The sequence below is a fragment of the Aythya ferina genome (genome assembly GCF_964211825.1).
Source record: "Aythya ferina genome assembly, chromosome: 1".
Taxonomy (NCBI): Eukaryota; Metazoa; Chordata; class Aves; order Anseriformes; family Anatidae; genus Aythya; species Aythya ferina.
In genome coordinates, this window is record NC_140296.1 from 124,737,802 (window position 1) to 124,765,268 (window position 27,467).

Genomic DNA, 27,467 nt, shown 5'->3' on the forward strand with positions numbered 1-27,467 from the left:
CTAGAAATTACAAGCAGAGCAACAATAACTGGAAACAACAAGTCCACCTTGAGAGAGGTGGTCCTGCACAAACTTCATGAAGTTCAACAAGGCCAAGTGAAAAGTCCTGCACCTGGGCTGAGGTGATCCCAAGCACAAACACAGGCTGAGTGGAGAATGGATTAAAGCAGCTCTGAGGAGAAGGACCTGGGATTGTTGGTTGATGAGAAGCTTAACATGAGCTGGCAATGTGCTCTTGAAGCCCAGAAAGCCAACTGTATCCTGGGCTGCATGAAAAGGAGCATGGCCAGCAGGGTGAGGGAGGTGATACTCCCTGTTCTGTGCTCGTGAGACCGCACCAGGAGTACTGTGTTCAGCTCTGGGGCCCCCACACAAGAAGGATATGGATGTATTAAAATGAGTCCAAAGGAGGGCCACAAGGATGATCAAAGGGCTGGAGCACCTCTCCTAGGAAGACAGGCTGAGGGAGTTGGGGTTGTTCAGCCTGGAGAAGAGAAGGCTCCAGGGAGACCTTAAAGTGGCCTTCCAGTACCTACAGGGGGCCTACAGGAAAGGAGAGGAACTCTTTGTCAGGGAGTGTAATTATATGACAAGGAGTAATGGTTTTAAACAAGAAGAGATGAGATTTAAATGAGATATTAGGAAGGAATTTAATATGGGGGTGGTGAGGACAGGTTGCCCAGAGAAGCTGTGGATGCCCCATCCCTGGAGGTGTGCAAGGCCAGGCTGGATGGGGCTTTGAGCAACCTGGTACAGTGGGAGATGTCTCTGCCCATGACAGGAGGGCTGGAACTAGATGGTCTTTAAGGTCCCTTCCAACCCAAACCGTTCAACAATTCTATGAACAAGTCCATTTTCATCTTGCTATATTCTGCACAGACTTTTAAAAACAATAAAACATTAGAATCAGATCTCAAATGGTCCATGACACTAAAGTACACCGAGTTTTATAACTGCCTGGCAAATGGGTAGAAGCAATATCAGCAGCAATTCTGCAAAAGAAAACCACGTATTGCTGCTTTGCTTGAATTTCATCAGCACTTCAGTGAAGTGGTGAATAAAGCCAAGACATCTGGGGTCATTCATGCTACCCTCTAAGGTTCCTTCAAACCAATCTACCTACAGGAGTGCTGTTGTAACTACCTCAGCTTGTTTCTTGTGCCACACACTGATATCCAAGGCATCTGGGATGGTTGTTACATGGTTGTTAATGCTATTTCATTGCAGAATTTCTACCCCTAGATTTCTGTTTTGATGACATGTCAGTTTGGTGCAAGTCGTTCTTCAGTTTTCAAAAGCTGCTGTACAATGTGCTCTGAAATGGTCATCACTCCCACCTAAAGGGATGGGTTTTCAGGGGTCTTGGTAGGAGAACATAGGACACAGGGGTGTCTATGAAAAACGACAGGGGATGCACAAGGGTTGCTTTTGGAAGCCCTTGTTATTTCTCATTATAATTGATTTGTTTTTTTTTTTCATGTTCCTCTTCTTTTATGAACACTGCGTGTCTTCCTCTCTTGTCACAAGATAGCCCCTACCTTTTTTTTCCACAGAAGACAGCCCAGGTTTCCTGACCAACACACAGACCCCTCCATCCCTTCTGCATCCCTGGGGTGTGCATCCCACGGGAGCGCCGCGCAGAGGTGGGCAGCGCTGCTCCGTGCCCAGCCCGCACCTTCTCTCCTCGGCCGAGTTTATGCTGACATCTAGTGTCCAAAGACGGTGGGGATTTCTTCCCCTGCCTCCCACCTCTTCCCTCCCCTCTGTACGGGACTTGCACGGTACGGCTCGTGACCGTCGGTGGCCCAGCTGCCCAATGACCGGTTCATTCACCCAGGTCCCTCTATCCATCTGATTTCGGCTAAGAAAGTTAAAGCAAAAATTCTCGCAGTTACTCCTCAAAAGCATGAGCGTATTGCTTACGCTGTTGAATTCAGGGTACTCTCAGTGCAGGGTTCCAGATCCCCCCAAACTGATGAGATGCCTCCAGCTGTGCATCCATCCGATCAGCTGCTGTCACCAGCTGCTCTCCTCTTCCTCTTCCCAAATTCATTCATGAACGCAGTAAGCAAGAGCAGCCCCATGCACGTCCTTAAAATCTCCCACCCCCACCTCCTTCTTGCTGGTGGTGTTTCTGGCATGTCTTTAACACCAGCTTGTTTTTGTCTAGGCTCGCTTTAGTCCCCCTCATTTTTGGTGACACACACATTTGATAATTCTCTCACTAAAATACTGGCGACCTCTTGCTTGTGAAGAATACCTCTGGAGATCTCCTGATTTTCCACTACAATCAGCAAATTAACTTCCATACTACCTGTTTAGAGAATCCTCTCTTCCAAGCTTAAGCTTCCTCGGAGAGTCCCCAAGTGCCTGCAGACAGGGATCTCCCCACAACACAGCCCAGGAGCCTTCCTCCATTCCTATAGCTGTGTTGGGGCAAACTACCAGGCCTTCTTGCCAGATGGCTGGGGTGTTTTAGCTCCCCATGTCTGGTGGCAGAAAAGCCCCTCAAGGAGCTTTTCAACTCAACAAGGAGCTTTTCAACTCAACAGGTGTCAGCTATTCTGTTGCAAAGAGAAGGATGCCGGTCTTTGAAGACTGTGACATTCAGGTGTTTGAAGGTACGATTTTCACACTGTGTCCTTCCCTCTCTCCACTCACTGAGAGATCATCAGTTTTCTGGTATATCTGGGTATCTGATATACTACCTGACAGAGTTACTAGGCACACTCCCAGCCCTCACTAACATGCAGGTAATTTGGCTTGTATCAATGACCACCTCTGGAGGTTTCTTGTCTTTCCTATTTCCCCTTTTCCTATTTTTGCACCTTCTTGGAGAGATTTCACATGCCTACAGACAGGGACCTCCACCTAGCATAACCTGGAGGCCTTCTCTCTCCACTGAGGTCAACGAGGATCTGTTACTCACCAACCCCAGCCTGGAAAAAATACTGCTAGAGTTGGGATTAGAACAAAGGGAGACAGCATGGGGTGGGTGGGGGGTGTCTCTGCAAAGGAGAAAATGTGGAAAATGAGAGTCACAGATCTGTCTGTGGGGGAGCAGTGTGTGGTGCTGGGTCTCTACATCCTGCTCAGCCACTGGGTCCATGTGTGATGCTGGATAGGCCCCAGTTCCCCCGTGGGTGCAGTACAGCAACTGCCCCAGTGAGGTGAGAACCAGGCTAACATGGATCAAAAAAAAAAAAAAAAAAAAAAAGTTAAATATTTATGAGAAATATTATATTCAGAAGAAAGGCTGACTAATATTATTCATCCCTCCTGGATTCTGATGTTTAATTAATGCTTGCAAAGTGCTTTGAGATGCTTGGATGAAAGCGATACAAACACGTTGGCACATGCTGTGACCCCCAGTCCCAGAGGCACCTGCAGGGCAGAGGAGGGCTGCTCACCGTACTGCTGCATCAGCTCTGAACTCCCCTTGCATCGAGAACAGGTCCATGTGGGGCCAGGCCTGCAGCTCTGTCACCTCATAACCACAGCCCCACTTCTCCTTGCCACCCTGCAGCGAGTTCAAGTGTGCTTTGGAAGCCTGACCCCCTCTGGGTATGCTATTACTGGCTGGTATTTGCAGTGACATAAACCAACTGCTTAAAAACAAGCTGGTGTTTCTGCATGACAGCATGCTGGAGAAACAAAATGCAAACCAGAATACGTGCGAGCTGCAGCAGCATCTCAGTGCCCCAGGATGCCCTATCCAAGCCCTGAGGTGCCACAGTCACAGCCTAGCTTTGCTGAGCTCCATTTTCCCCAGGACAGCCTTGCTCTGGCAGGTAGGCCCAGAAGGGACACATCTGGGTATCTGAGAGCATTTGGGAGATACTGAAGTGATGTGGCAGGGTCTCGCAGGAAAGCCATGTCTCCAAATGAGGCTCTCAGATGCTCTGGGCACTGCCCAGGCTGTCACCCACCCCATCCCAGCCTGTCCCATAGTTTCGATCCAGCCTCTGGGAAGTTTCTGCCTCTTGCAGGTGGGCCTTTTCCTGAGATGGGCCAACTTCGTATTTCTCCAAAGATACGATGAATGGACCAGCTGTTGCACTTGAGGCCTGATCGGTAGTGTTCCCTTTACACCTGGTGTTACTTTGAGAACCTCAGCACTGCCCCTGCTCCTCCAGAGCCTTGGTTCTGCCTCTCAACCCCATCCTCTAGACAAAGGGGCAAGTGACGGCTTGGAGGAGAAGAGTGGGTGGCACAGAGATGAAATCTCAGCTGTGTCTGGGGCTCAGTGGGTTTCCGTCGTCTTGGCTGAGGCTGGGATTCAGAGAGATAGACACCAAATGTGGGTGGGAAACCACAAAAGCCCCCCTCCTCCACCCGACAGGGAAGGGAAACAGCTGAGATTCAGTAGTGGTATAGATTACCTAAGACAACAAAGTTAAAGAAATAAAAACTCACCCCAAATCTCAGCTGTACTCCAGACGGATGACCCCCACACACCTTCAAGGGGTCCCCCTTATCTCTGCCCTAACCAACCCTGGCCATTTCTAAACCGCTAGGCCTGGTGGCCAAGCCCCAGCTGGGCTGGTGGCATGGCTTTGTTATCTTTCTGAGTATCCCCTGGGGATGTGGGCCCCTGGACCACTCCTCAAACATGGTTCCTCTTAGCAGCAATGCAAGCGACAGGCCTGGAAACAGGGGTCAGCTTTCTTTCATAGGTCATTAGAGGCCTGGGTGAGGTCTGGATCCACTCAGCTAACATGTTAATCTGCAAGCTTTCTATGACAATAGAGCCGGACAGGTTTCTAACTGCTCACTTTTCAGTCTCAGCCCTGTCATGGCCTCTCACCAGTTGCCCTATGACCAATAGGCTCTCTCTGTTTTACACACTCATTCTCCCCAGGCATCGCAGTACATAGCCTTCCGTTATGGTCTGCATTTCTGCTCACACCCAGCAGCGAGATCACATGCGTTTGGAAAGTCACCATCCACCTAGAGAAGCTCACAGATGCCAGCAGAACCGGGGCTGGCGATGAGACCTTGCTGATGCTCTGGCTGAAGAGGAGGAGACAAAGGCCAACATCTGCTGAGCAGCTTGCTGAACATCAGCTTCACTCTTCTCTTCTTTCAGTTGTAGCTGCGTCAGATCACTTACGGCAGGTGACAACCAGAAGGAGACAGAAACACGCAGGCAGAGAGGGAGAAAAAGAGGTAAGGAAACTTTCTTTCTTTCTTTTTTTCTCTGAAAAGAGAGGTTGATCTGTTTTCGTTTTTTTTTTATGTTGTAACAAACTTTACTATTTCACACGAGTTGCTGTTTCGGCCAGGACGAGGAAGGGATCGGTCTTGCCCCACTTAAAGTTCTGATGCAAAATCTTCTTGAACCTTTGGCTTGATAATGCTTCTGTCTGTGCAATTCTTCAAGGCCTTTTATTTTTAACTAAGAAGTGTTTTTCTGCCTGGATTTTTCCATGAAGGAGGGGGATAAAAAAAAAAAAAAAGGAGCTACGAAAAGATCAACATGCTTTGTAGACTGGGTATCTCAGAGATCTCTTACACACATGTATAGGGACAGTTCTGGGAAATGCCCTACAGAAGGGCTCATCACTGATGACCACATTGACCACATATCCCCAAGGGTTGGAAATGCACCAGGGAGCAGCCTTCCACCACCAGCTGCCACTTGCTATCACCTTCTCCATATGCCCTTCAGGAAGGTGAACTTTATTCTAAAACAAACAAACAAACAAAAAACAAACAAACAAAAAACAAACAAACAAACAACAAAAAAAAAAACACTGAAAAATAAAAGGATGCCAATATCTAGCTTACTAGGGAAGCCTGTTTAAATGTGTACGTACCAAGACAATGGAGGTCTGTTCTGATAATCTCATCTGCCTGGCTCACTGCGTAACACAGACTGCAGATGCAGCCTAATCCACTAGCTCAGGGCTGGGTGAGCAGTATCTCATGCAGAAAGAGGAGTCCTTTCAATTTAAGGACACCAGAAAAGCTTTACCCCTTCATGGGCTGCCGCACTGTTAAAAACCGGAGTTTCATTTCTGGGTAAATTTTTCATGTTTCGGATGGTGAATTCTGCTCAAGCTTTGTCAGCCACCCCAAAATATTCCGCTACTTGGTACATTGAAGTTGAGCTCAGGTTATTGCTTAATGTTCTCCACTATAAAATAAGCAGTCCTTTTAAGTCGTTACCCTCAATTCAGCTCACAAACTTTTTCCTTATCCTCCCCAGCGTTTCACAAACATGGCTGCCCAAACTGCCTGCGATGCAGCAGCACTTTTCTCACCTAAACAGGGCAAAATCACCATCCCGTTCCCACTCGCTGTTCTTAGACATGCCCTTTCTGCCACAGCCTCACACGGGGACTGTGTATTAATGGGGGAACCACGTCTCCTAGCCACCCCATGTATAAGGCAGCACATTTTTGCTCTGAAGGGGCTGGTATACGCAGCCTTGCTGCGCTGCTGTTATCAGTTTGTATATAGACCCTTTTCCAGTCCAGGCTGCACATCGAGTAGCCTGCCTGTAAGATCTCCATGTTGCTATTTCGGCAGCTGCATCAGTGCTACCTGGCCACATGCTGTGTGTGCACGTGGCTTGGGAGGGCAACGGAGGGCCTGCCTTTGGGGGATGTCTTTGTGCCGTTTGCTAGTCACGGCCTCCTTGAAAGTCACCCCTGGGCTTTAATTGTGAACTTGTGGACAAAAACTGCATGCAAAGCCAAAAGGAGGAGGGCTAGAAGGAAAGAAAGGGGGCTAGGCAGAAGGGAAAAGCTCAGAAATTGCACGCTGAAATGTCTGTGATGTAGAGGGAGGTCTTGTTTTCCTTTCTTCTGGGCTGCAGATATGGAGCCATTTCTGGTGGTCTCCGTGTGGGCCCAGACACACAGCCAGAGCATGAGGACTTTGTGGCCAAATGAAATTTAGGTGGTTCCCACGTGGTGGCCTCGACACCCTGTCCCATCCTGGTGGTGGGACCTCTCCCTCGGGGGGTTTGGGAGGGGAGGCAGCTGATCCTGCTCGATCAAATTCTCCTAGGAGCAGCTATGAAAGGTCGCTGCTTGTCTGACATGGCAGTGCACTTGAGCAGAAATCAAGGCAGGGTCACAGCTGGTCTCATCTGTGCTGTGTGACAGCTGGGCTGGTTCATGCTCCAGGGCTTAGTGGGACCACGAATCCCATGAAATGACCTCCAATTCTGTTGTCTCTTTGCTTTCACTGGCTGTTTTTGTAGCATTTGGTCTGTTACCCTCTCTGCTGCTCACACATGCCTTAATGTTAATGAGCATTTTCAAGGGAACCACTGATTAGCAAAAGAGCCAGATCAGCTTTGCTTTAGATGTTCAAACTGAGAAGAAGTGACACGCTCCCTACTGAGCAGCTGCACCCCACAGCCCCAAATTCACACCCAACTGAGGCACGGTCGTGAGAGGCAGCTGCATCCCTCAGCCCTTGTCTGGCAGCAGCCCCAGGGGAAACAGGTTGCAGCAGCCGGGGCTGAGGTGTGGGAGCCTGGGTGCAGGCCCCTGCCCTGCTGTGGAGCTGCTGCTGCTGCTGCAAGATCAAAAGCACAGCCACAAGCAAGAGCGAGGGGAGAAAACAAGGAAACCACAAGACTTGAAAGCAGCTCACAAACGTACCGAGGAAGAGACGGCCTACTCTGCAGGAGGAGTGGTTTCTGTTTTTTTTTTCTTTCTTTCTTTTTTTTTTTTCTTTCTTTCTTTCTTCTTTTTTTTTTTTTTTTTCTTTTCTTTTTTTCTTTAATTTCAGTTTCCTACAGTGTCATGCTGGTGTCAGCCTGGGGACAGCTCTCTGCAGCCACCACCCCGTGAGGCCCTCTGGAGCAGATGTTCTTCAGGCCAGGCTTGGTCCAGCAGGCATCACTCCCTCACTGAATCCACTTGCTTCCACAGTTCTCTTTTTCCCCATCCCCTGGGGAGGCAGGGATCATTAAAAGAAGTCAAGAAGGAAATTAAAGCAGTTTAGTAAGAGGGGGAAGTTAAAATGAAATGGAAATCAATGTTCACTTGGGAGGGAGCCCTGCTCCTCCTTTCCTAGACGTGCTAATAAATCAGGTGTGTGCAGGCTGTTTCTGGCACAGAGTCTGACTAGCATGAGATGGTTTGGGCTATTAAACTCACTTAACCTCCAAAACGAACTGGCTGCGTGCCAGCTGCCTAATGGGAGTGGTGCTGGCCCATCTCAATACTTAAATGGATCCTGGGATTTGCTTGGGAGGGATAGAGCTGTCCTGGACCAAAAATGCATCAGGAAATGTTCTAGTGATTTAACAGGGCTGGTGGGTACGTTCCAGGGCCTGGAGACGTTCCCTGACACCACTTAATTTATGACTGCCACCAGGAGATACAGCTGGGCTGCCTGTAAGGAGGCTGCAGGTCTGCTACGGGCATCAGCTAATGAGACCTGCTTGCTAAGTTGGCATAGCGGGTGTACTCGCTAAGATCTGCGAACCCCTGAGTGCCACTGCCCACACTCAGACATGGAGGGATACAGAAGGAGGTGGAAAGACAGAAAAAAAAAAAAAAGAGAAGTGGTGCGAATGAGAAGCCGAAGTAAACAGGGAGAGAGAAGGCATATTAAAGAAACGCTAGCTGGAGGCAACCCATTTTCCCCACTGACTCATCATATGTAGGTGGTCATCACCGTGTTGTAGATACCTGCCACAGATGAGATTAGTGTGAATGGAAAAGGAATGGATATATATATATATATGTGAAATCATGGGAAGAAACAGCAGAACGATGTATGAAAGGTGCCTCAACCTGCATCTACTGAGCTGCGCAAGGTCAGCAGTTCAGTGGTACCATGGCACGTGCTTCGGTTGTGGGGTTTTGTTCAGCAACCAGAGAGAAAGAAGGTGAAGAACAAACTGAAGCCATAAGATGACAGGAAAATGGAGATTCCCATACAACATAATATTATGATAATTTATGATAAAACATAAAATGATGGCACGTGACTCAGCAATTTTGCTATTTTTTACCTGATCACCTCCAGGCTTTATATAAAGATTAATGCCTCAAAATATTTGAAACCCAGCACTGAGGCATGTTCTCATCTGTAGATATCACTGCAGGGTGGGTTCTTGCTTCTCCTACTGGTGCCTCCCTGAGTCCAGGGTCAGGGATGTTGCCAGGAAGCTTCCCAACCTGGTTCACCCCTCTGACTATTATCCTCTTTTGATAGTCCAGGCTGGCAGTGGAGACGTTGAAAAGAGAAGCCTGAAGGCTATCAAACAGGACTTTAGGGGGCTGGGACGGTTAGTGGAGGGAGTGGGCGTACAGGTGGTGTTTTCGTCCATCCCTATGGTGGCAGGGAGGGGTACAGAGAGGACATGGAAAGCCCACCTGATAAACACATGGCTCAGAGGCTGGTGCAAACACAGAATTTTATTTTTTTTTGACCATGGGGTGCTTTACTCGGCACCCGGCCTGATGGCCGCAGATGGGTCCCTATCTCTAAGGGGAAAACAGATCCTAGGCCAGGAGCTGGCGGGGCTCATTGAGAGGGCTTTAAACTAGGTAAGAAGGGGGATGGGGCTGAAACAAGGCTTGTTAGAGCTGTGCCAGGGGGAACAATGGCAAGGCTGGGAGAGAAGGCAATGGCCCAACTGAAGTGCATCTACACTAATGCATGCAGCATGGGTAACAAACAGGAGGAGCTGGAAGCCATCGTGCAGCAGGCAGGCTACGACTTGGTTGCCATCACGGAGACGTGGTAGGACCACTCTCACAACTGGAGTGCTGCAACGACTGGCTGTAGGCTCTTCAGAAGGGACAGGCAGCACAGAAGGGGTGGTGGTGTGGCTCTCTATATTAGAGAATCTTTTGATGTCGTGGAACTTGAGGCTGGGAATGACAAGGTTGAGTCCCTGTGGGTTAGGATCAGTGGGAAGGCCAACAAGGCAAGCGTCCTGGTCGGGGTCTGTTATAGACCGCCGAACCAGGATGAGGAGACGGATGAGGAGTTCTACAGGCAGCTGACAAAAGTTGCGAAATCGTCAGCGCTTGTTCTCGTGGCAGACTTCAACTTCCCTGACATATCCTGGAAGCACAACACAGCCCAGAGAAAGCAGTCTAGGAGGTTTCTGGAGAGTGTGGAAGATAGCTTCCTGACACAGCTGGTTAGTGAGCCTACCAGGGGCAGTGCCCCGCTAGACCTTCTCTTCACAAACAGAGAAGGACTGGTGGAGGATGTGGTGGTTGGAAGCTGTCTTGGGCAGAGTGACCACGAAATGGTGGAGTTCTCTATTCTTGGTGAGGCCAGGAAGGGGACCAGTAAAACCGCTGGGCTGGTCCGGAGGGCTGACTTTGTGCTGCTGAGGACACTGGTTGGTAGAGTCCCTTGGGAGGTGGTTCTGAAGGGCAGAGGAGTCCAGGAAGGCTGGGTGCTCTTCAAGAAGGAAATCTTAATGGCGCAGGAGCGGTCTGTCCCCACATGCCCAAAGACGAGCTGGTGTGGAAGAAGGTGATGTGACTATTTGCAGCAAGGACTAGGTTTCCTCTATGGTCTCAGGATGATATAGGTCACGCAAATATTCCCCGGGGATGGATTTTTTTTTTATGTTTATTTTATTTTACTTTGTACGAGGCAAGCTGCAAATTTTCTCTGACTGTGCCTTTGCCCTCTATTTCTCTTCTGATGGTGCACATGGCTGCTGTCTTGCTCTTGCACCTGTATTTTTTGTGTTCATCTATGTAGCTGTCAGATTGCCAGTCACCTGATCTCTGTGTAAACATTACATTGATGTTTTCATCTTCTCTTTGATAGTTTGATGTGTTCTGGTCATTCAAATTAATTTCAATATTAAATTATCCTCTACTGAAATATATTATATTTAATATTGCACATAGTACACATACATGTAGTATTAAAAAAATATCGTTTTCTTTTTGTTCTTTCTTTCTTTCTGTCTTTCTGTCTTTTCAGCACACTTTCTTCTTCCTCTCTTCTTCTAAGGAGGGGGAGTGAGAAAATGGTTGTGGTGGTTTAGCTGCGCAGCAAGGTAAAACCACCACACTGCTACCAGCTATAGCTGAGTGACCTTCCCATCAGCTGTTCTGCTGACTTCTGTGAAAACTGCTGTGATTTATTTTTTTTTTCATTATGGATCTAGATCTCTCCTCATGTCCCCACTACATACTAGTCCTGCTTCTGGTATCTGAGTTTCTCCTTTGGTAGCAGCCAGAGTGTTCTCCCATACTCCATTAAAACAGGATCTGGTTTGTTCACGTCACTCCCCACTGTGTGTCCTCTGAGCTTTGTCAGCTTCTGTCCAGCCCTTCATTTGAGGACACAAAGTTTTCATGTTTTGGATGCTGTAGCTCACGTAATTTGCTCATCTATATTTGTTGGATTTTCCCCAGTCTTTGTTTAAAATGTGCTTCCTTTTAATGTCAGCATACAGGTTCTGTTTTAGTATTAAGCCTCTCTTGCTTTAGATGGAGCCTGTGCTTCCTGTGCAACCCCCTGGTGCTCTCTGAGTTGCCCAGTTCCTGATTTACACTACTTCTGTACACCACTTTCTCCGTTACACTCTGCAACTCTTGCACTCTATCTGGTCCTGTCTGAGGGACCATGGATGCCAGGGACAAGTTGTTCCAGGATTTTCCACTTAAGGTTTTGTTACCGTCGATGCAATTTCTTCTTCCTGACCTCATTCCTTCCTTTGCCTCAGACCTCTTGTTGAATAGACCTGAGAATTCAAGCACGTCTTTCCAAGAACATCAGACTGGGTGGCTATCAAGATTTTTAAGGTAAGAAATAAGTAGACAAAAACAATTAAAAAACATACAAATAAGAGCCTAAAGATGGCGTTAATCATACAGCCATAAAATCACACACAAAGAGATAGATGGAAGGAGACCTCTGCATGTCTCCAGCCCAACCTCCTGCTTACATTTGGACTGACTCTAAAACTATATCACAAGGCCTGAAAATTAACCACTATTAACAGAACATTTGGGTCTTCCAGGATAGCATTCCTTGGTACCGACAGCATCTCCAGCCCTTTGGCTTGCAGCAGGGAGCAGCATTCCCTCGAGGATGGAGCTGTGTGGTACAGCAGCGAGCAGCATGCGCGTTGTCTTCGTGCTTCTGCAGCTGGGTAAGTCCCCATCTGCTCTGGGAAAACACCCTGCTGATGCTTACAGACTTCCCACAGCCCAGGTCCCACATGCTGAGCACAGGGTGCAAAACACTGCCTGGGCAAAAACTTGTGCATTTCTGATCATAGATTTGATGTTACCAGCTTGCTCAGTTTGACTGCTAATGTTACTGCAATTGGTGAACTTTTTAGTGCTCTTTTCCCCGTAATGGAAGGTGACTGAACAAGGCCAAATCTGCATTTCTAAAATACTCAGCTTTGATTCTTCTGGTAGCAGTGAAAAGTCTGAAACTCTTTTATGCACCCTAAAGCCAAAAGTATGGCAAAAGACATCAAGATACTCGTATTAATAAAGTTTATAATTTCTCCATTTTAGACCAACTAATCATTTTCCATTACCCAATGTGTGGTTACTGAAACAACTGCTATTGGCAATGCTGCAAACTATCCACGTTCTTGGGGGAATGTGTAACTTGTGGAAACCCCTCACTTAAACTCATGTAAACTTTTCCTTTTACACTTTTGGGTGCTCCAGCACTAGAACAACTGAGAGACTTGCAGCCCCATGCAGGTGAGGCAGTTCTGAGAGCTCACCAGCAGTCAGGCAGGAGACCACAACCCCCTCATTTCCAGTCATAACTCTGGCAACCCCATCTCCTTCTGGCAGTCTCCTGCCAAATTTTCTTTCCAGTGAAGGAAAGGAATTGGTTCTTCCACAAAATCATTCCTAACATTTCTTCAGCCTTAGGCATCTTACTTCTTTTACTCTCACATGTCCCTCAACCCTGGAACAGGAACCTGATGTTAGACAAATCATTTTCTCTTCCTTCCTTCCTTCCTTCCTTCCTTCCTTCCTTCCTTCCTTCCTTCCTTCCTTCCTTCCTTCCTTCCTTCCTTCCTTCCTTCCTTCCTTCCTTCCTTCCTTCCTTCCTTCCTTCCTTCCTTCCTTCCTTCCTTCCTTTCTCTCTCTCTCTCTTTTTTCCTTCCTTTCATTTTCCTGGGCTTCCAATCTTACTCCATGTAAAAACTGGAAGAAGGGGTGACCAACTTTTCCAGCACTGCCTCATCTTGACTAGGGAGTGAAGGAGAGGTGGTACATGCAGCCCTGCTTTCGCTGCCAGCATGACAACTTAATCTTGTCCAGAAGGAAACAATTGTTTCAGTAAAACTGTTGATGTCTCAGAATTGTGAGTGTTGGTGAATCTACCATAACCACTGGCGTTTTCCCTGTTTCTAACATATGTAAAACAGAATAGCAATTAGTCAGATAAAAACCTTGAAGTGGAGCGGAGGGAAGCTATGGAGCTGAAAAGGAAAGGGGTTGGTTGATGAGATAAAGAAAGGAAAAAGTCAGAAACTGAGGGTAATCTTCTCAGTAGCTGGAAAAGGGAGGAGAGAAATCTGCATCTTCCTGGAGCAATGGGAAGTATTCACTGAACCATCCTTCAGAAAGCTAATGTATGCTAATTTCTAGGGCATATTGGCTTTCAGGTCTGACCCACATTATGGCTCATCAACAACTGATTGGGGTTGAGGGAAAGGAGGTGATCCTGAACTGTAAAAAGCATGACAAAGATGTGACCTGGAAGTACAAGAATGATGCAGGATCTTCTACTACTATTATAAAGCTTTCAGCAAGGAAGGTATTTAAAGGTAAGTCTTCCAATTCAAGACCCATTCTCCCCAGTACGTGGCTAAGAAATCTCTTCCCTCCTAAACAAGCTTATTTTTCCAAAAGGCAGAGCTCCAATGTCAGATCGATCTGAAATAAACCAGAATAGCAAGTATCTGAAGGTGTCAAACTTGAGGATCTCTGATGCTGGCACCTACATCTGTGAATATGGCTCCGACAGTGACAGCATCTCACTGCATGTCGTTAAATGTGAGTGACTGCAGGGACGGTATCCGCAAGGAGGTGAGGGGGGAGGAGACCACAAAGCCCTGAGAAACATCTCTGCTGGCATTCTTTATCCAGATGCACGTCTTCAGGTCTGGGCTATCAGAGCTCACTTCCCCTCCATTGCCAGGTCACGAAGTCTCAGTGCTCTCTTTGCTGTGACGCCTGTCCTTCACCTGCATGAGGAGGAGTTGATTCACTGCCTGGGCCTTTTCTCTTTACAGTGACCATCTCTTCAAACGGGCACTTCCTGCCAGGTGATGACCTCGAGCTGACTTTAATGCACAACTCACACAATTCTCAGCCCCGTTTTAGCATCACGTTGTTTAACAGTCACAATAGCATAGTGACACCCGACGTCTTGCAAAATGAGGTCCCTCAAAAATACGTCCTGAAGGTAAATCAACTGCAGCCTACGGACAGCGGGACCTGGATATGTAACATGCGCTCAGACTCTCCATCGATTAGTGAGAACATCTCCTTTAACGTGAAAGTACTAGGTATGTGACAACAAAAATGTAACCTACGTGCAGGCTCTGGAAATGGTGTTCCTTCCAGTTCCTGAGCCAAGACATCATTTTCCAGCTCTGTCCTACACTTCCTTCCATTTCCCTCTCCAGGCTCGGCCTAAAAGATCTTCCTCTGCTTGGGATCTGTTCTCAGCTTTGGCTCTTTAAACCTATTCTCAGACACTAACTGCTTACCCTCCCTGAGATATCCTGTGGTTTTCCTCTGAGTCCTCTTTCAGCTGAGCACAGGGTGCATCTCTCCAGGCCAAGGGTCCGAATGGGGAAGGACAGCTGTGTCTTTCCTTGCCTCTGTATTCCTGTCTCTTCTGCATTCAGGATTTGAGAAGACACTCTTGGAAAGAATGTATGCAGCTGTTGACAGCACCGTGACCTTGTCATGGCATCTGAACTTCCAGAAGATCGGGTGGAAAGAATTTTTCACAGGACAACTGAATTGGAAACAGGGAAATGCAATCACTCATGAGCTACTTGATTTCAACGCCACAGCAGATGGAGAGCTGCGTGAAACTAAAAAACGTAGCCAGGCTTTGCTTGAGATACCTGAAATGAAACGTGACAGCGCTGTAAGAGTGAAAATCCTCAAAATCCAGCTGATGCACTCTGGGGAGTACACGTGCCAGCTGCTGTACAACAGAAGATATATACAAAGCAAGACAGAGCTGGTGGTGATGCGAGGTGAGAGAAACAGAAGTGGATTAGGAGATGAGGAGATGAAGAAACCTGGAAGCCGCAAGAGTATGCATGGACCAATCTTCCCATCCTCTCACTCACCATTTTCTTATCTTTCCAGTGTCTGCTAACCCTCCTGGGCCACTCCCTAAAGGGGCTGAGATGACACTGCTCTGCCAGGTGTCCAGTCCCATCCCACCTAATGTCCACTTGCTCTGGGAACGTGTTAATGGGACTAAGATGGACAGCAAGAAGTCAAAACAGAGTGAAACAAAGGTGGAGGTGAAGGTCACTGCTGCCGGGATGTGGAACTGTCACCTGATGGAAGACAATAACATGAAACTCAGCCTTAATTACACCGTGGGTATGGAAATGAGCATCGTATCCCCACCTCCACCCAAAAGCCTTAAAGTTCTCTTTCTATCTGTCTCTGATGACTTTTCTCCCTCCACAGAAGAAGCTCCTGCTTGGATGAGCTATACAGTAATTGGAGTGATTATTGGAGCTGGTGTGTTGATGTTTGTCCTTGCATGCCTGGGCATAATGGCTGGGATGAGCTGGCAGCGGAGAAGGGTGAGTGCCCTGGTTCCCGTGAAGGATAAAGAGAGAAAAATCTCCCCAGACCATAGGAGGAATCTGATTTTCTCCCTGGAGATAGGGCAGAATAGATAAAGGGTCAATCCTTACACTGAAAGAGAATGGTTAGAGATGGGCAGTCTGCAGATAGTGGCAATGTCAGAAAGTACCTTTTCAGTGGAAAATAATTTAAGCATGAAAACATCCAATCGTTATTTATCCCTTCTCTCCTGGCAGCAACGGGCAAAAAGGATGGCACGAGCAAGACAGTACTTGCTGGAAAAGAAGACGTGTCAATGTCAGCAGTAAGTGAGGGCACCTGGAATGGGCGGACTGGTTTCAAGAGAGGGGAGACGGGAAGTCAAGTGGGGAGCAATGGAGCATAAGCTTGCTTGGTGCCTACACTACAGCTGCATTTCAGTACTCTCAGCTCTTTCTCATGTTATGTGTATGAGTTATGAGCTACATTTAATGAATTTCCTGTTATATCCCAAACCCATGGTGGTATTGTGCTGGCAAGCTTTTGAGCAGAAGTTTCACTTGAATGAGTTTGATGTTGAGACATGTTGGCCAAACCCAAGCAGGAGCTATAGAATCTGGGCTATCAGTAAATCTGGGACCTGGATATCAAGGTTGTAAAGATCAAGGTGAAAGACACACAACCAACCACATGGACAAAACAAAACAAAACAAAACAAACAAACAAACAAACAAAAAGAAAAACAGAAAAAAAAAAAACTAATTTAAAAATCCATTATGCCCATAATATGGCTCCAGTTGTGCTATCACAGTGCTGAACTGCAATCTGTGAAAATCACCAATAACCTCCTGGGAACAAAGAAAGAGAAGTTCACAGAACACTGTGAGCCATTCCCTCTCCCTAATACACTGGGTGATACGAAATACATCACCATGTCCTAGCCCTTTTCACGGGGGCAAGGACTTCTCAGCAGAGGTTTGCCCTTTTCAGGTCTTTAAACTTGTGTGATATCAGGTCTCAGAAGCAGCTGTGGAGAAACATTGGCAGCTACCTTACCACTGCAAGTGGAGAACTAAGGACAGTATAAATAATTGCATGAACCAGTTCAAGAGGTGGAAACACACAGACCTTGACTTCTGCTCGACTTTAACTGGTGACAGTGGATAACTGTGATAGTTTCACCTATGTTTTTTTTCCCCGTCACTGAGAATTCAGTGAGAATGAATAACTGGCAAATACTACTTCATAGTTAGGATGTGCATGTGATGAAAAGCTGGTTACCATAACATGTGGAAGAATTCACCTCTCTACACTGGGCAAAGGCATGGGGGCTGGCTGGCTTCAGGGTATCACCTCTGCGACATTGGTACTAATGCAATGCCTTTCTCTTGCAGCCGGATGAATAAGTAGTACTGCAGGCTGACGAAGTCTCTGACTGTCCCTAACCACCTGCCAGCCCATAGTGCTCTGTGAATCCACCTCCCCTTCTCTTATTTTGATACCATTCCTTATGCCTTCATTATTCTCCCCATATAATGCCATGGGGGGAAGTCGTCTGATGAGGAGCCAATGCACGAGACAAGAAACCCTTAAGGGTTACGACTGAGCTCTACAAGGAGGGACACTGAATAGAAGGGTATATATATATAGATATGCTTGTATTTTGCTCATGCACTTAATTTGTCCGTCTTGTGGAATTGATTTTATATGCTTCTTTTATCCACCTGAGTTACAATAAATTACTTTGGGATTGTGGTGTTGTTTTTTGTTTGTTTGTTTGTTTTTCAAGCTGGACTAATTTTTTATTTTTATTTTTTTCCTGAGGGACAGTCTTCTGGCTTAAACCTGCATTTCTCCCTTTGGTCTAGGAAGTAAGTTTGGGGAAAGGGGTGACAAAGAATTTTGTGGAACAAAGGATATTTGGACTGCGTAAGCCAGCAGATGCTTTTGGGAAAGCCCTCCCTGAAATGTCTCTCTGTTGTCTCAAAGAAATGAGAAGAGGGACTGGAAAGCCCAGGAAATTGACAATGGAAGCAGAAGAAAGAAAAATGCTGTTAAAATAGGTAGACAGAAGTCTTGTCTTTGTATAAGGTAATTCTCCGTTCTGCTAGAGATGGGTCATAGAGGCCTTAAGGTCCTACAGCTGTCACTGACTGTACTCCAGGTTTGCTAATTTGCTCCAGGCTTGCTGGACAGAGGCAGAAAGAGACACAGTGCTGTCCCCACACACAACCCTCTGCGGGATTGCTGGTGCTAGAGGGGGTTTCTCTGTCACCATCATGTCAGCAGGGCACAGTTGAAAAAAGCACAGGTGGCTACAACGGCAGAGCCACCACCTGTGAGCTGGGGGAAGTCTACCAGTCACCCTCCCTGTCTGAAAGCTGCCACAGCCACTGCTGCCCCTGCAGAGGGGACACAGCTGTGGCAGCAGGTGTGGGCCAGCCCCTGAGCAGCCACCACCAGTGCCCTGCTGGCTCCTCCACCACCGTCTTCACACGACACGGTGCGAGGAAGGCACACCGATGTCTTTTTCCTTCCCATAGTCTGTGCTTGTGCACACAAAACTACACTGATTTTAGAAAAGAATAGTTCAGTTGGAAGGGACCTACAAAGGTCATCGAGTCCAACTGCTTGACCACGTCAGGGCTAAAGAAAAGCTGAAGCATCTTGTTAAGGGCATTATCCAAATGCCTCCTGAACGCTGACAGGCGTGGGGCCACCACCTCACCAGGAAGCCTGTTACGGTGTCCAGTTTTGGAAAAACCCCAGTCCACACCCTGCACACACTCTTGCTCTTGTCCTGTCCCTGAACTGCCAGCTTGCCTCGGGTGCCAGCTGATGCCCATCAGTCTGCTCAGCAAGACAGGATGGGGGTTTAAGGAGAGGTCAGCTCTCAGAGCTGTAAGAAGGGAAATGAGCACAGTGTCAGGGGTGCTCAGTGTAACGATTATGCCAAAGTGCTTGGAATATTCCCCTCAGCCAAAACCAACAACCTCTGTTGTCCAGACCCTTTTTCTTCTATAACTGTCTCCCCTGCCTCCCCAATTTATTATGCCTCCCCCTTGACTGCAGTGTGAGGCCCCACTGCCTCGTGCTCCCTGCAGCAAAGCGCTCCCATCCCTCAGCATTCAGAGCCAAATGGCCCCATGTGTTTCTTTCCGTGTCCCCAAGGTCTAGAAGGGAGGACGCTGTGTGCTTAACCCTCTCCTCATTTCACTTTATCTCACTGCTGAAATCCCAACCTATTTTTGAACTTTTTTTTTTTTTAAGTGATTTCTTGATGTTCAGATAACTCAGACATGCTTAGACAAGCTAGGAGAATTGGTAGTAAAATTAATATTGTAATTCTGTGTTACAAATACGAAGCAAAGAAATCATTTTGGCTCCCTCCTGACATTATAGGTTCCCAGATTAACAGGTCAGGAACTTCTAGTTATTCTCTCCATGTAGTGTTTGGGGATTTTAAAAAGTAGCACAATTACATTCTAAAATGACATCTTTACATCCCTTACGGACAGGAACTCACTGCCTCAGGCCAAAAGCACAGAAGGGATGAAAAAGAGGTCAGTAAAATAAAGAAGACAAAAACATAGAAAGCATGACATCAGGCAGGTTGGGCGTAGGGGAAACGGGAGTATATATACACCTCTGCCAAAGAGCATGCGGCTTTATAACCACCACATGTCTGACAAGCCTATGCTGGTACTTCCTTTTCTCAAGGAAAATCTTAAGTACAAATATTTATGAATGACAGAGGAAAGAATCTTTTAGAATGTGCCCACCTGAGGCAAAGCATCCAGCTGAAAACAAGCATTCACAAGTTTGAATCCTCTTTTTTTTTTTTTTTTTTAATATGGCAAGCCCTTAATATTTCTGTGTTGCTCATGACCAGCATTAGACAATGTCTTCTGTCTCCCGAGCTGAGCTATTAGCACTTGCCCATTTTGCAGATGAATTAACCGAGAAATCTCGTTAAATCTTTTCATACAGTGCTAGAAATAGAACCTAAGGTTTGGATATGATAAATCTACATTGCAGTTGCTGTCTTTTCTGGTCAAATATGCTAATGTATCTGCTTGGCTGGCTTACTGTTAGCCATTAACCACACCCTGCTCAAAGAGCCAGAAAGGATGCCAGGAAACCTGCAAGCAAGCATACCCGTATCGCCTCACAAGTGGCTGTGTAAACCTTAGAGTTTGCTTTGGGGCTCTGCGCCTGGATTTAACTGAATACATGATCTGTAAGAAACATGGGAAGCTTCCCATGGTCACTAGCAAAGACACAAGGAAGAGCTGCAGACCATCAAAGCCCTGCCATTAGAAGTGGATTTGGTTATTCCATTAATGCTTCTGTTAATGCTTTTGCTTTTATGATGTTGGTGCTTGTCTCTTGTTAATGAGATCTGTTCCTTTAGGCATAAAAGGCAACCACTGTGTACAGCATTTTCCTTGCTTTTCAGAGCTGCTGTCCAGAAAGAACTGATCTATATGCAGTGAACTTTTCCAGAAAACAATTTTACAATTTGGCATGGTAACAGCAGTGTTTCTTTGGGCCTGGACGTATTAGGATATTCTGGTAGGGTACCGAGCCTTTGGACAGCAGATCACTGGTTGGAGTCCAGCCTGACTTTGTAGGCATTAGAAATCACTCCAGTCTCTGTAAGTCCTTCTAGGAGATGAGTCCGGGGGGATTCACTTCTAGCATTTCTATCTTTTATTCAGAGGTGGTCAAAGCACCAAATAAAACCTATTTTCATCACAACTTGTGTATTTACACAGATTAAACCATAGAGAAATCCATTCAGATGAGATGGACAAATGGACTAGCATCTGCTTCGGAGTATGACAGCCCTAGGCTAAATGCATTCCTTACCAGAGGGTTCATACCACTTCACAGTAAATCTTCAATTTTGTGTTTCCATGCAAGCTAAGAACCCAGGCACATTTTCAATCACCAGAAGCCCCCTTGAGAAAGCAGGACCTGTCCCCATCCAGCTTTGCTCACATCTCTCTGGGCAGGTGTAGCCCAAGCCACGAAAAGGGCTACAGGATGCTATCACCTGCAGGGAGCTGAGGCAGGAAGGCAGCGCAGAAAGTGCCAGGAGCTTGGCTTGCAGTTCCCCTGAGATAACAAGAGGATTTATTCACCCACATAGGCGGGCTTACAATTCACACTACGGAGACTCAACTTCTGAATCACGACGGTAACGTGGAAGCTATCACATTAAATAATTCATACAAATGACATTATTGGAGCTGCACGAGTGTTTACATTTAGGGATATAGACCTTCTCCCTTCAAGGCATAAACCTGCTGCAAATGATAGGAGTTGAGAAGTGATTGAAGAGGTCGAAATGATCGTGGCTGTCCCTTCCTACACGTCTCTGGCTCCTGGTAGACCAGCTGCCGAGATGAACAACCACGGGGCTGTTCCACCGGACTGCTCCTGCATGCCAAGGAGCAGTCACAGCAGCTAACGCAGGTCGTAGGGAGAGCACCTCTGGAACTGCCTCTCCACTGAGAGCTGGGCCTGAGCTGTCTTGCCCAAGGGTCTCTTCTCCTGCTGATGAGATTCTCTGGTACCCAAGGCTCTTGGGATGGATGCAGCCAACACTGACAGCGGTGCGTGCAATCTGACAGGGTGATCGCGCTGGGCAGGCCCTGAATCCGCTCCCTCCCTCCTTCCCTTCCCTCTTGCCGCTGCCTGCCCGCCCCCCCGGCTGCTCGGCCCCCGCCGTCGCCCCGCCCGGCGGGCGGATGGCCGGAGCCAGGGGCCGGGGCTGCTGCTTGCGGCGGCCGCTGCGGCGGCCGGGGGCGGCGGAGCTGGGCGTCGCCATGGCAGCTCCGGCAGAGGTAGGATGGGGCCCCCACCGCCACCGCGATCGGCCCCCGGCCTCGCCTCCACCGGGATGGGCCGGGCTGGGCTGGGCTGGGCTGGGCTGGGCTGGGCTGGGCTGGGCTCGGCCGCCCCCGGCACCCCGCGAGGTGCGGGGCAGCGCCGAGCATCGCACGCCCTGCTCCGGGGGCGCTGCGGCTGGGGAGGGCGGCGGGAGGGGGGGCGCTGCGAGGAAATGCGGCCCCCCGGGGTTAGCGGGGAGGCCTAGCTGCAAACGTGTGATGGTGTCGTGGGGGGTAAATAGGGCTGAGAGGAGCGGGGACAGCTCCGACAAGCCACCATGGGGTGCTCTGCTGCAAGCGGGGGAAAGCCGCAGGTGGTTAGCGAGAAATCAGGGAGAGCCAAAAGGATGGGGAGGGGAGGGGAGGAGATGGGAGCAGCTCGCACGGCCTCGGGGTCTCAGGGGGACTGAGTTTGGGTCAGTTCAGGGTGAGGCCGCCGTCCCCGCAGGGCACAAGTGCGAGGTGTGTTGTGCTGCAGGGCCGCGGGGTTTCGGTGCGGTGCTGGGGTCGGGTGGGATGGGCAGGTTGGAGTCCGGAGTGCTGACAGCGAGAAGCAGGGGTGCAAAGGCTGGCGTGGCGGTGGGAGCTGCACATCGGGAGCAGGGGGTGTTGGCACGGGTGTTTGGGAATGGCAGGGAGCAATGCAGATGAGGGCATCGGTTTAAAAGACGGCATTATTAATATGCTGGGTGGGGAGCCTAGGACTGGAACAGCAGGGAGAACAGGGTGTCTGAGGAGCTCGGGAAGGGCCAGAGGTATGCAGGTACCGGCACAAATCTGGGTCTTCTGTTCCCTGAAAGACACAGGAAGAGCTCTGCAAAGCCTAAGTCATGACAATGTGTTTGTGTGGGCAAGGAGAGAGATCTAGGAAGATGGTACAATCTTAAATTACTTTTTTTTTCTTTTCTCTCTTCTACAGTGAACCTCCTGCCCTGAATCTCCAAGGGAACCTTTGTAAAGGATCTTCCCCTCCCCGCCATCTCCTTATTGTTTGCTAGCTCTGCCCTGCGCTGTGCAGGGAAGCTTGAAAGAGCAGGCTGAGCCCTGGAGGACAGCAAAAAGGACAATGCAGTGAGGGTGCTGCGGGGTCTGGGCTAGGAAACTCCCTGAATCTTCTTCCTCACCCTTCACTCTCCGTCGATGGCTCTCTGACACTCTTGCCAGCACCTCTACCTAGCCACGAGTGTGGCATTTGGTCAGACGGAGGTTACACACTGTGTATACACCACCCTCACCTTTTCTGTGAGACCTTCATCTTCTCTGAAACTCTTTGCTAGTTCCTCGTTCACTAGGGCACTGGGCAACAGGCACCCACTGCTGTCAGACTGTCCAAAGTGCCTGCAGAAGGTGTCCGGGCAGCACGTGAAGTAAGGGGAGCTTTTTCTTTGGGGGAAGAGTAGAGAAAGGTAATGAAATAGATGGAGAGGAAAAGCAAAAGTGAGCATGAGAGACTGAGGGAAGAAGCACCGACAAGTGTTCATGAGAAGGAACGAAGGTGGCAGAAAGAAAGAGAACGGAAAAAACAGGTGAAAGAGTTAGAGCGAGTGGAAGAAATATAAGCAAGCAAAAGGGAAGGGGGGCACTGAAAGTGAGACAGAGCTGAAGGCTGTTACGCCTCGCAGCTGGTAACAATGCCTTGAGGAACCCCCCAGCGTGCGTGCAGCGCAGATGAGGAGGGACGTGGTTCCCCCCGTGCAGAGTCCCTTTGGCCCTCTTATAGTAACCCCGTGGCAGGGACAGGGTGCAGCCTAGCAGGGGCGGCAGCATGGGGGACTCTGAATCAGAGTCCACCTTGCACAACAACTCACTGTGGTGGCTGGCATGCGGGATGCTAGCCTTGTTGGCCAACTCTTGGATTATCCTCAGCATCACAGCCAAACAGCAGAAACACAAGCCCCTGGAGCTGCTGCTCTGCTTCCTTGCTGGGACTCACATCCTTATGGCAGCGGTACCCCTCACCACCTACGCTGTGGTGCAGCTGCGGCGCGAGTCCTCCGACTATGACTGGAACGAGAGCATCTGCAAGGTCTTTGTCTCCACCTACTACACCCTGGCCCTGGCCACCTGCTTCACGGTGGCCTCCCTCTCCTACCACCGCATGTGGATGGTGAGGTGGCCAGTCAACTACCGGCTGAGCAATGCCAAGAAGCAGGCTCTGCACGCCGTCATGGGCATCTGGATGGTGTCGTTCATCCTCTCCACCCTGCCCTCCATCGGCTGGCACAACAACGGCGAGCGGTACTATGCCCGCGGCTGCCAGTTCATTGTCAGCAAGATCGGGCTGGGCTTTGGCGTCTGCTTTAGCCTCCTGCTCCTCGGAGGAATCGTCATGGGCTTGGTGTGCGTGGGGATCACCTTCTACCAGACCCTGTGGGCGCACAGAAGGCTCCAGCAGTGCCGCCATCAGAGGGCAGAGGAAGCATCGTCCTGCTCATCAGCACACAACACTTTCAACGTGCCAGCCATTGTGGTGGAGGACGTGCGGGGCAAAAGGAGGTCCTCGCTGGACGGCTCTGAGTCAGCCAAGACCTCCCTGCAGATGACCAACCTCATCAGCGCCATCGTCTTCCTGTACGACACGCTCACCGGGGTGCCGATCTTGGTAAGCAGCGAGCTCTCCCTGCCCCTTTGCAAAGCATGCAGCTAAACTAGATTTCTGTCTGTCTCAGGTTTTAGAGAAGAAGCTCTGCCTCCCGTCCACCAGCCACACAGCTGCCACATCTGAATCTTGTGTTACTCTGAGGGGGGATTTTAAAAAAGGTTGAGGTAGTTCTCTCGCCCTTCCACAGGAACATTTTCCTAAGACAGGTCCGACCCTGGGAAATACACACCACAGCCGAAAGCACTGTGGAAGTTTTAAGTGGCCAAGAAGAGACTGGAGAGGAGATTATTCTGCAAATGTACAGGAATGCACAGGGGCATCTACCCTTGTAAAAAGGATGAGGTTTCTGTCTCTCCAGTTTGCTTCTGGAGAACAGATACACCAGCTTTAACAGCTGTTGTAGAGAGTTGTCTTTTTTCCTTCTGCTAGTGTGTTTGTAGTCAGCATTCAGGTTTTGACTGGCTGGTCGATTCTCTGCAAAACTGGAGAGCTGAGGAAGTTCTTAAAATGAACTATTAAGAGAACAGAGGCTTTAATCATATATTTTTTTTTCCAGTCTCTGTGTCTTTTCTTTGTACCTATTTAGCTTCAGCTCATAATGAGCACAGGGAAGAAGGGATGGTAACACCAAGTCTCATATTAGAGAGATCACAGTGCACAATACGCTCCAGCAAACCATGAACAATTTTTCAAAGGGGCATGGGGTATTAACTTGATGAACCCTTTACTGACAGATGATATTCTACTACAGAAGTGACTCTTGTTATCCTTCTCCTTTGATCCCCATTTCTGTCTCCTTTATTGGCCTTGTCTCTCTCTCCTACCGCCAAGGTTGTGAGCTTTTTTAGCCTGCGCTATGACACGGCCCCCACCTGGATGGTCCTCGCCGTGCTCTGGTGCTCCATGGTGCAGACCCTGCTGCTCCCCTCCTTCATCTGGTCCTGCGAGCGCTACCGAGCGGATCTCCGCACCGTGTGGGAGCAGTGCGTGGCTATCATGTCTGAGGAGGACGGAGATGACGGTAAGCCCCTCACTGTCCAACATTCACCTTTCTTCAATAACCCCCTTCCCAAAATACTACAGTGGCCTGCCTTGGGAAAGGGACATAATGGCACTGGGAGAGATGTTGTGGGCGGCTGTATGGGATTCCTGTTAGAGTTTGGATTCAGTAAGCAGGTATTATTTAGAAACTTATTCTGAAAATTTATTCTGGAGCAGGCTCTGCCGTTCGCTTGCTGCCTTAGGACTCGCTAGCATCCCAGCAAAATCAATGCAACAACCTACAGATTAGATAAAAGAGTAGAGACGATGTGTAGCTGTCAAACCACACTGAAAGAGACACACCCCCAGGCCTCAGCCCAACTTGCTGATACAAAGGTCCAAGTTCTGGCAGGGAGAGATTGCAAAGTGAGACAGAAGAAACAAGGTGGTCTTTGTATCCTTTAGCCCTGCTGGCAGCAGAAAGAAAAGGTCCTTGTTCAGAGACGAGTCTTGATGGCTGCAAGTAGTGCAGCAGAAGTCAGACAAGCGTTAGGATGGCATCAAGGTGTCCTGATAATGCTCATCTTCTGTCTGAGAAGTGTTGCCTGTCATTCTCTTTGCCAACAGATGGCGTGTGTGACGATTACGGTGATGGCAGGATCTGCAAAGTGAGATTTGATGCCAACGGTGCTGCAGCTGTGAAGCGGGACTCTCGGGATATCAAACTGCTACCCATGCACCACATGTTGTTGCCCCAGGACAAGGTGCATTATCTGCAGGTGAGCTGCCGGCTGTCGGGGCAGCCCCACGACCCACCTCCTTCCCTGTCGGTCTCCCGTATGTTTGTGTTCTGTGGACTCTCCTCTCTCGGAAGGCCTCAGATACTCCCCTTCCGTTCTGCCTCTTCTCCAAGTCTTCCATCAATCACCTGCCTCCTTCTCCATTTCCCAGGTCCCTATCTCCCGGAGAATGTCACATGATGAGACTAACATCTTCTCCACCCACCGCTCCACTCCATCCTTCCTACACAAGTGGTCTTCATCTGACGACATCCGCATTTCCACCCCCCGCAAGCCTGGAGTCCCCAGCTTCTTGCCTCCTCAGCTGCATGACTACCAGCACCGCCGGCGGCCCCCGGAAGACGAGCTGACAACCCTACGGCAGTTTTTGGAGGGGGGGCTGGTGCCGCGGGTGTCCAGCTCCAGCGCCTGCTTCTTCCGAGATGAGATCACCACCTTCATCGACGAGACGCCGCAGCCCACCCCAGCCTGCAGCCCACGGCACTCCCGTCTCCCGCTGGCATCGCGCCGCGAGCGCCGCCTCTCCCTCGGCAGCAGGGAGGAGGAGAGCGCCGACCGGCCGCGGCGCTGCTCGCTGGCCGGCAACGAGGCCTGGCATCGGCAGGACGGGCAGCAGGCGCCACGGGAAAGGACGCCTGAGGCCTGCGAGGCACAGACCTTCCAGGAGCCCAAACTCTGAGAGACAGCATCGGAAACGTGCAGTGCCATCACGATTTTTAAATGAAACTCCAGACGTCCCCCTAGTCCCGGGACCCCGAGTACTAATTCGCATTCTCATCTTTCTCGCCAGCAGGCAGGAAACGCGGCACCCCGTGGTGGTGGTGGGGTAAAAGAAGTGTGACAGACCTGCAGAACGGAGCTCTACAGACACGGACACGGACCTGTGCCTGCTCGCAGGTTACAGAGGCACCCGCCGCCGCCACAGCCACTTGGCACCCTTGCCGGTCCCGTCCCCTTGTGAACTCCACCCTCACATTCGCTCTGCCCTGAGAGACGAGGCAGGCACGGAATGGTATTAAAATTCTATATTTGGAGTGTCGATCGTGTCTGTTTTTAAAATAATATATTAGCAATAATCTTGTTTCCACGGAAACAGAATGATTGGCCCAACGCTTAACGAAGCTAAGCTGGCTTCTGGAAGGGAAAGACGCCAAACGTGCAAGGCTCCCTCCCGCAGCAGTGCGTCTGGAGGGCAGCGGATTGCCAAAAGCCTGGGGAAAGGGAAGGAGGCTTGTGTTGAGGAGTTGTGATGGGGTGAAGAGATTCCATGTCAGGGGAGACTTAGGCTGCCTGTAGCTAAACGGGAGCTTGCCTCTGTGATCTTTGAGGCAACCTCTGTCTTGAAAACATGTTATCTCCGGAAAGACCCCGAGCCGTGAAGTTGTGTTTTACTATCCCCCCCCCTCCCCGGTGGCAGACAGCGGGTCGG

The 27,467-nt window shown here is 49.2% G+C and overlaps 2 protein-coding genes across 2 annotated transcripts; both read left to right on the top strand.

The window, feature by feature from the left end:
- Nucleotides 1–4,893: 4,893 nt before the first annotated feature.
- CD4 (CD4 molecule) lies at nt 4,894–17,513 on the top strand. Its single transcript, XM_084501744.1, has 11 exons — nt 4,894–5,169; nt 11,678–11,756; nt 11,975–12,106; nt 13,598–13,759; nt 13,845–13,988; nt 14,228–14,503; nt 14,849–15,208; nt 15,324–15,566; nt 15,657–15,775; nt 16,016–16,083; nt 17,153–17,513. The coding sequence occupies exons 3-11, from the start codon at nt 12,046–12,048 to the stop codon at nt 17,166–17,168; spliced, it is 1,449 nt and encodes a 482-aa protein (XP_084357870.1). The 5' UTR covers nt 4,894–5,169; nt 11,678–11,756; nt 11,975–12,045; the 3' UTR covers nt 17,169–17,513.
- A 3,971-nt stretch (nt 17,514–21,484) lies between these two features.
- GPR162 (G protein-coupled receptor 162) lies at nt 21,485–27,077 on the top strand. Its single transcript, XM_084501755.1, has 5 exons — nt 21,485–21,610; nt 22,575–24,257; nt 25,089–25,278; nt 25,866–26,017; nt 26,190–27,077. The coding sequence occupies exons 2-5, from the start codon at nt 23,421–23,423 to the stop codon at nt 26,715–26,717; spliced, it is 1,707 nt and encodes a 568-aa protein (XP_084357881.1). The 5' UTR covers nt 21,485–21,610; nt 22,575–23,420; the 3' UTR covers nt 26,718–27,077.
- Nucleotides 27,078–27,467: the final 390 nt, after the last annotated feature.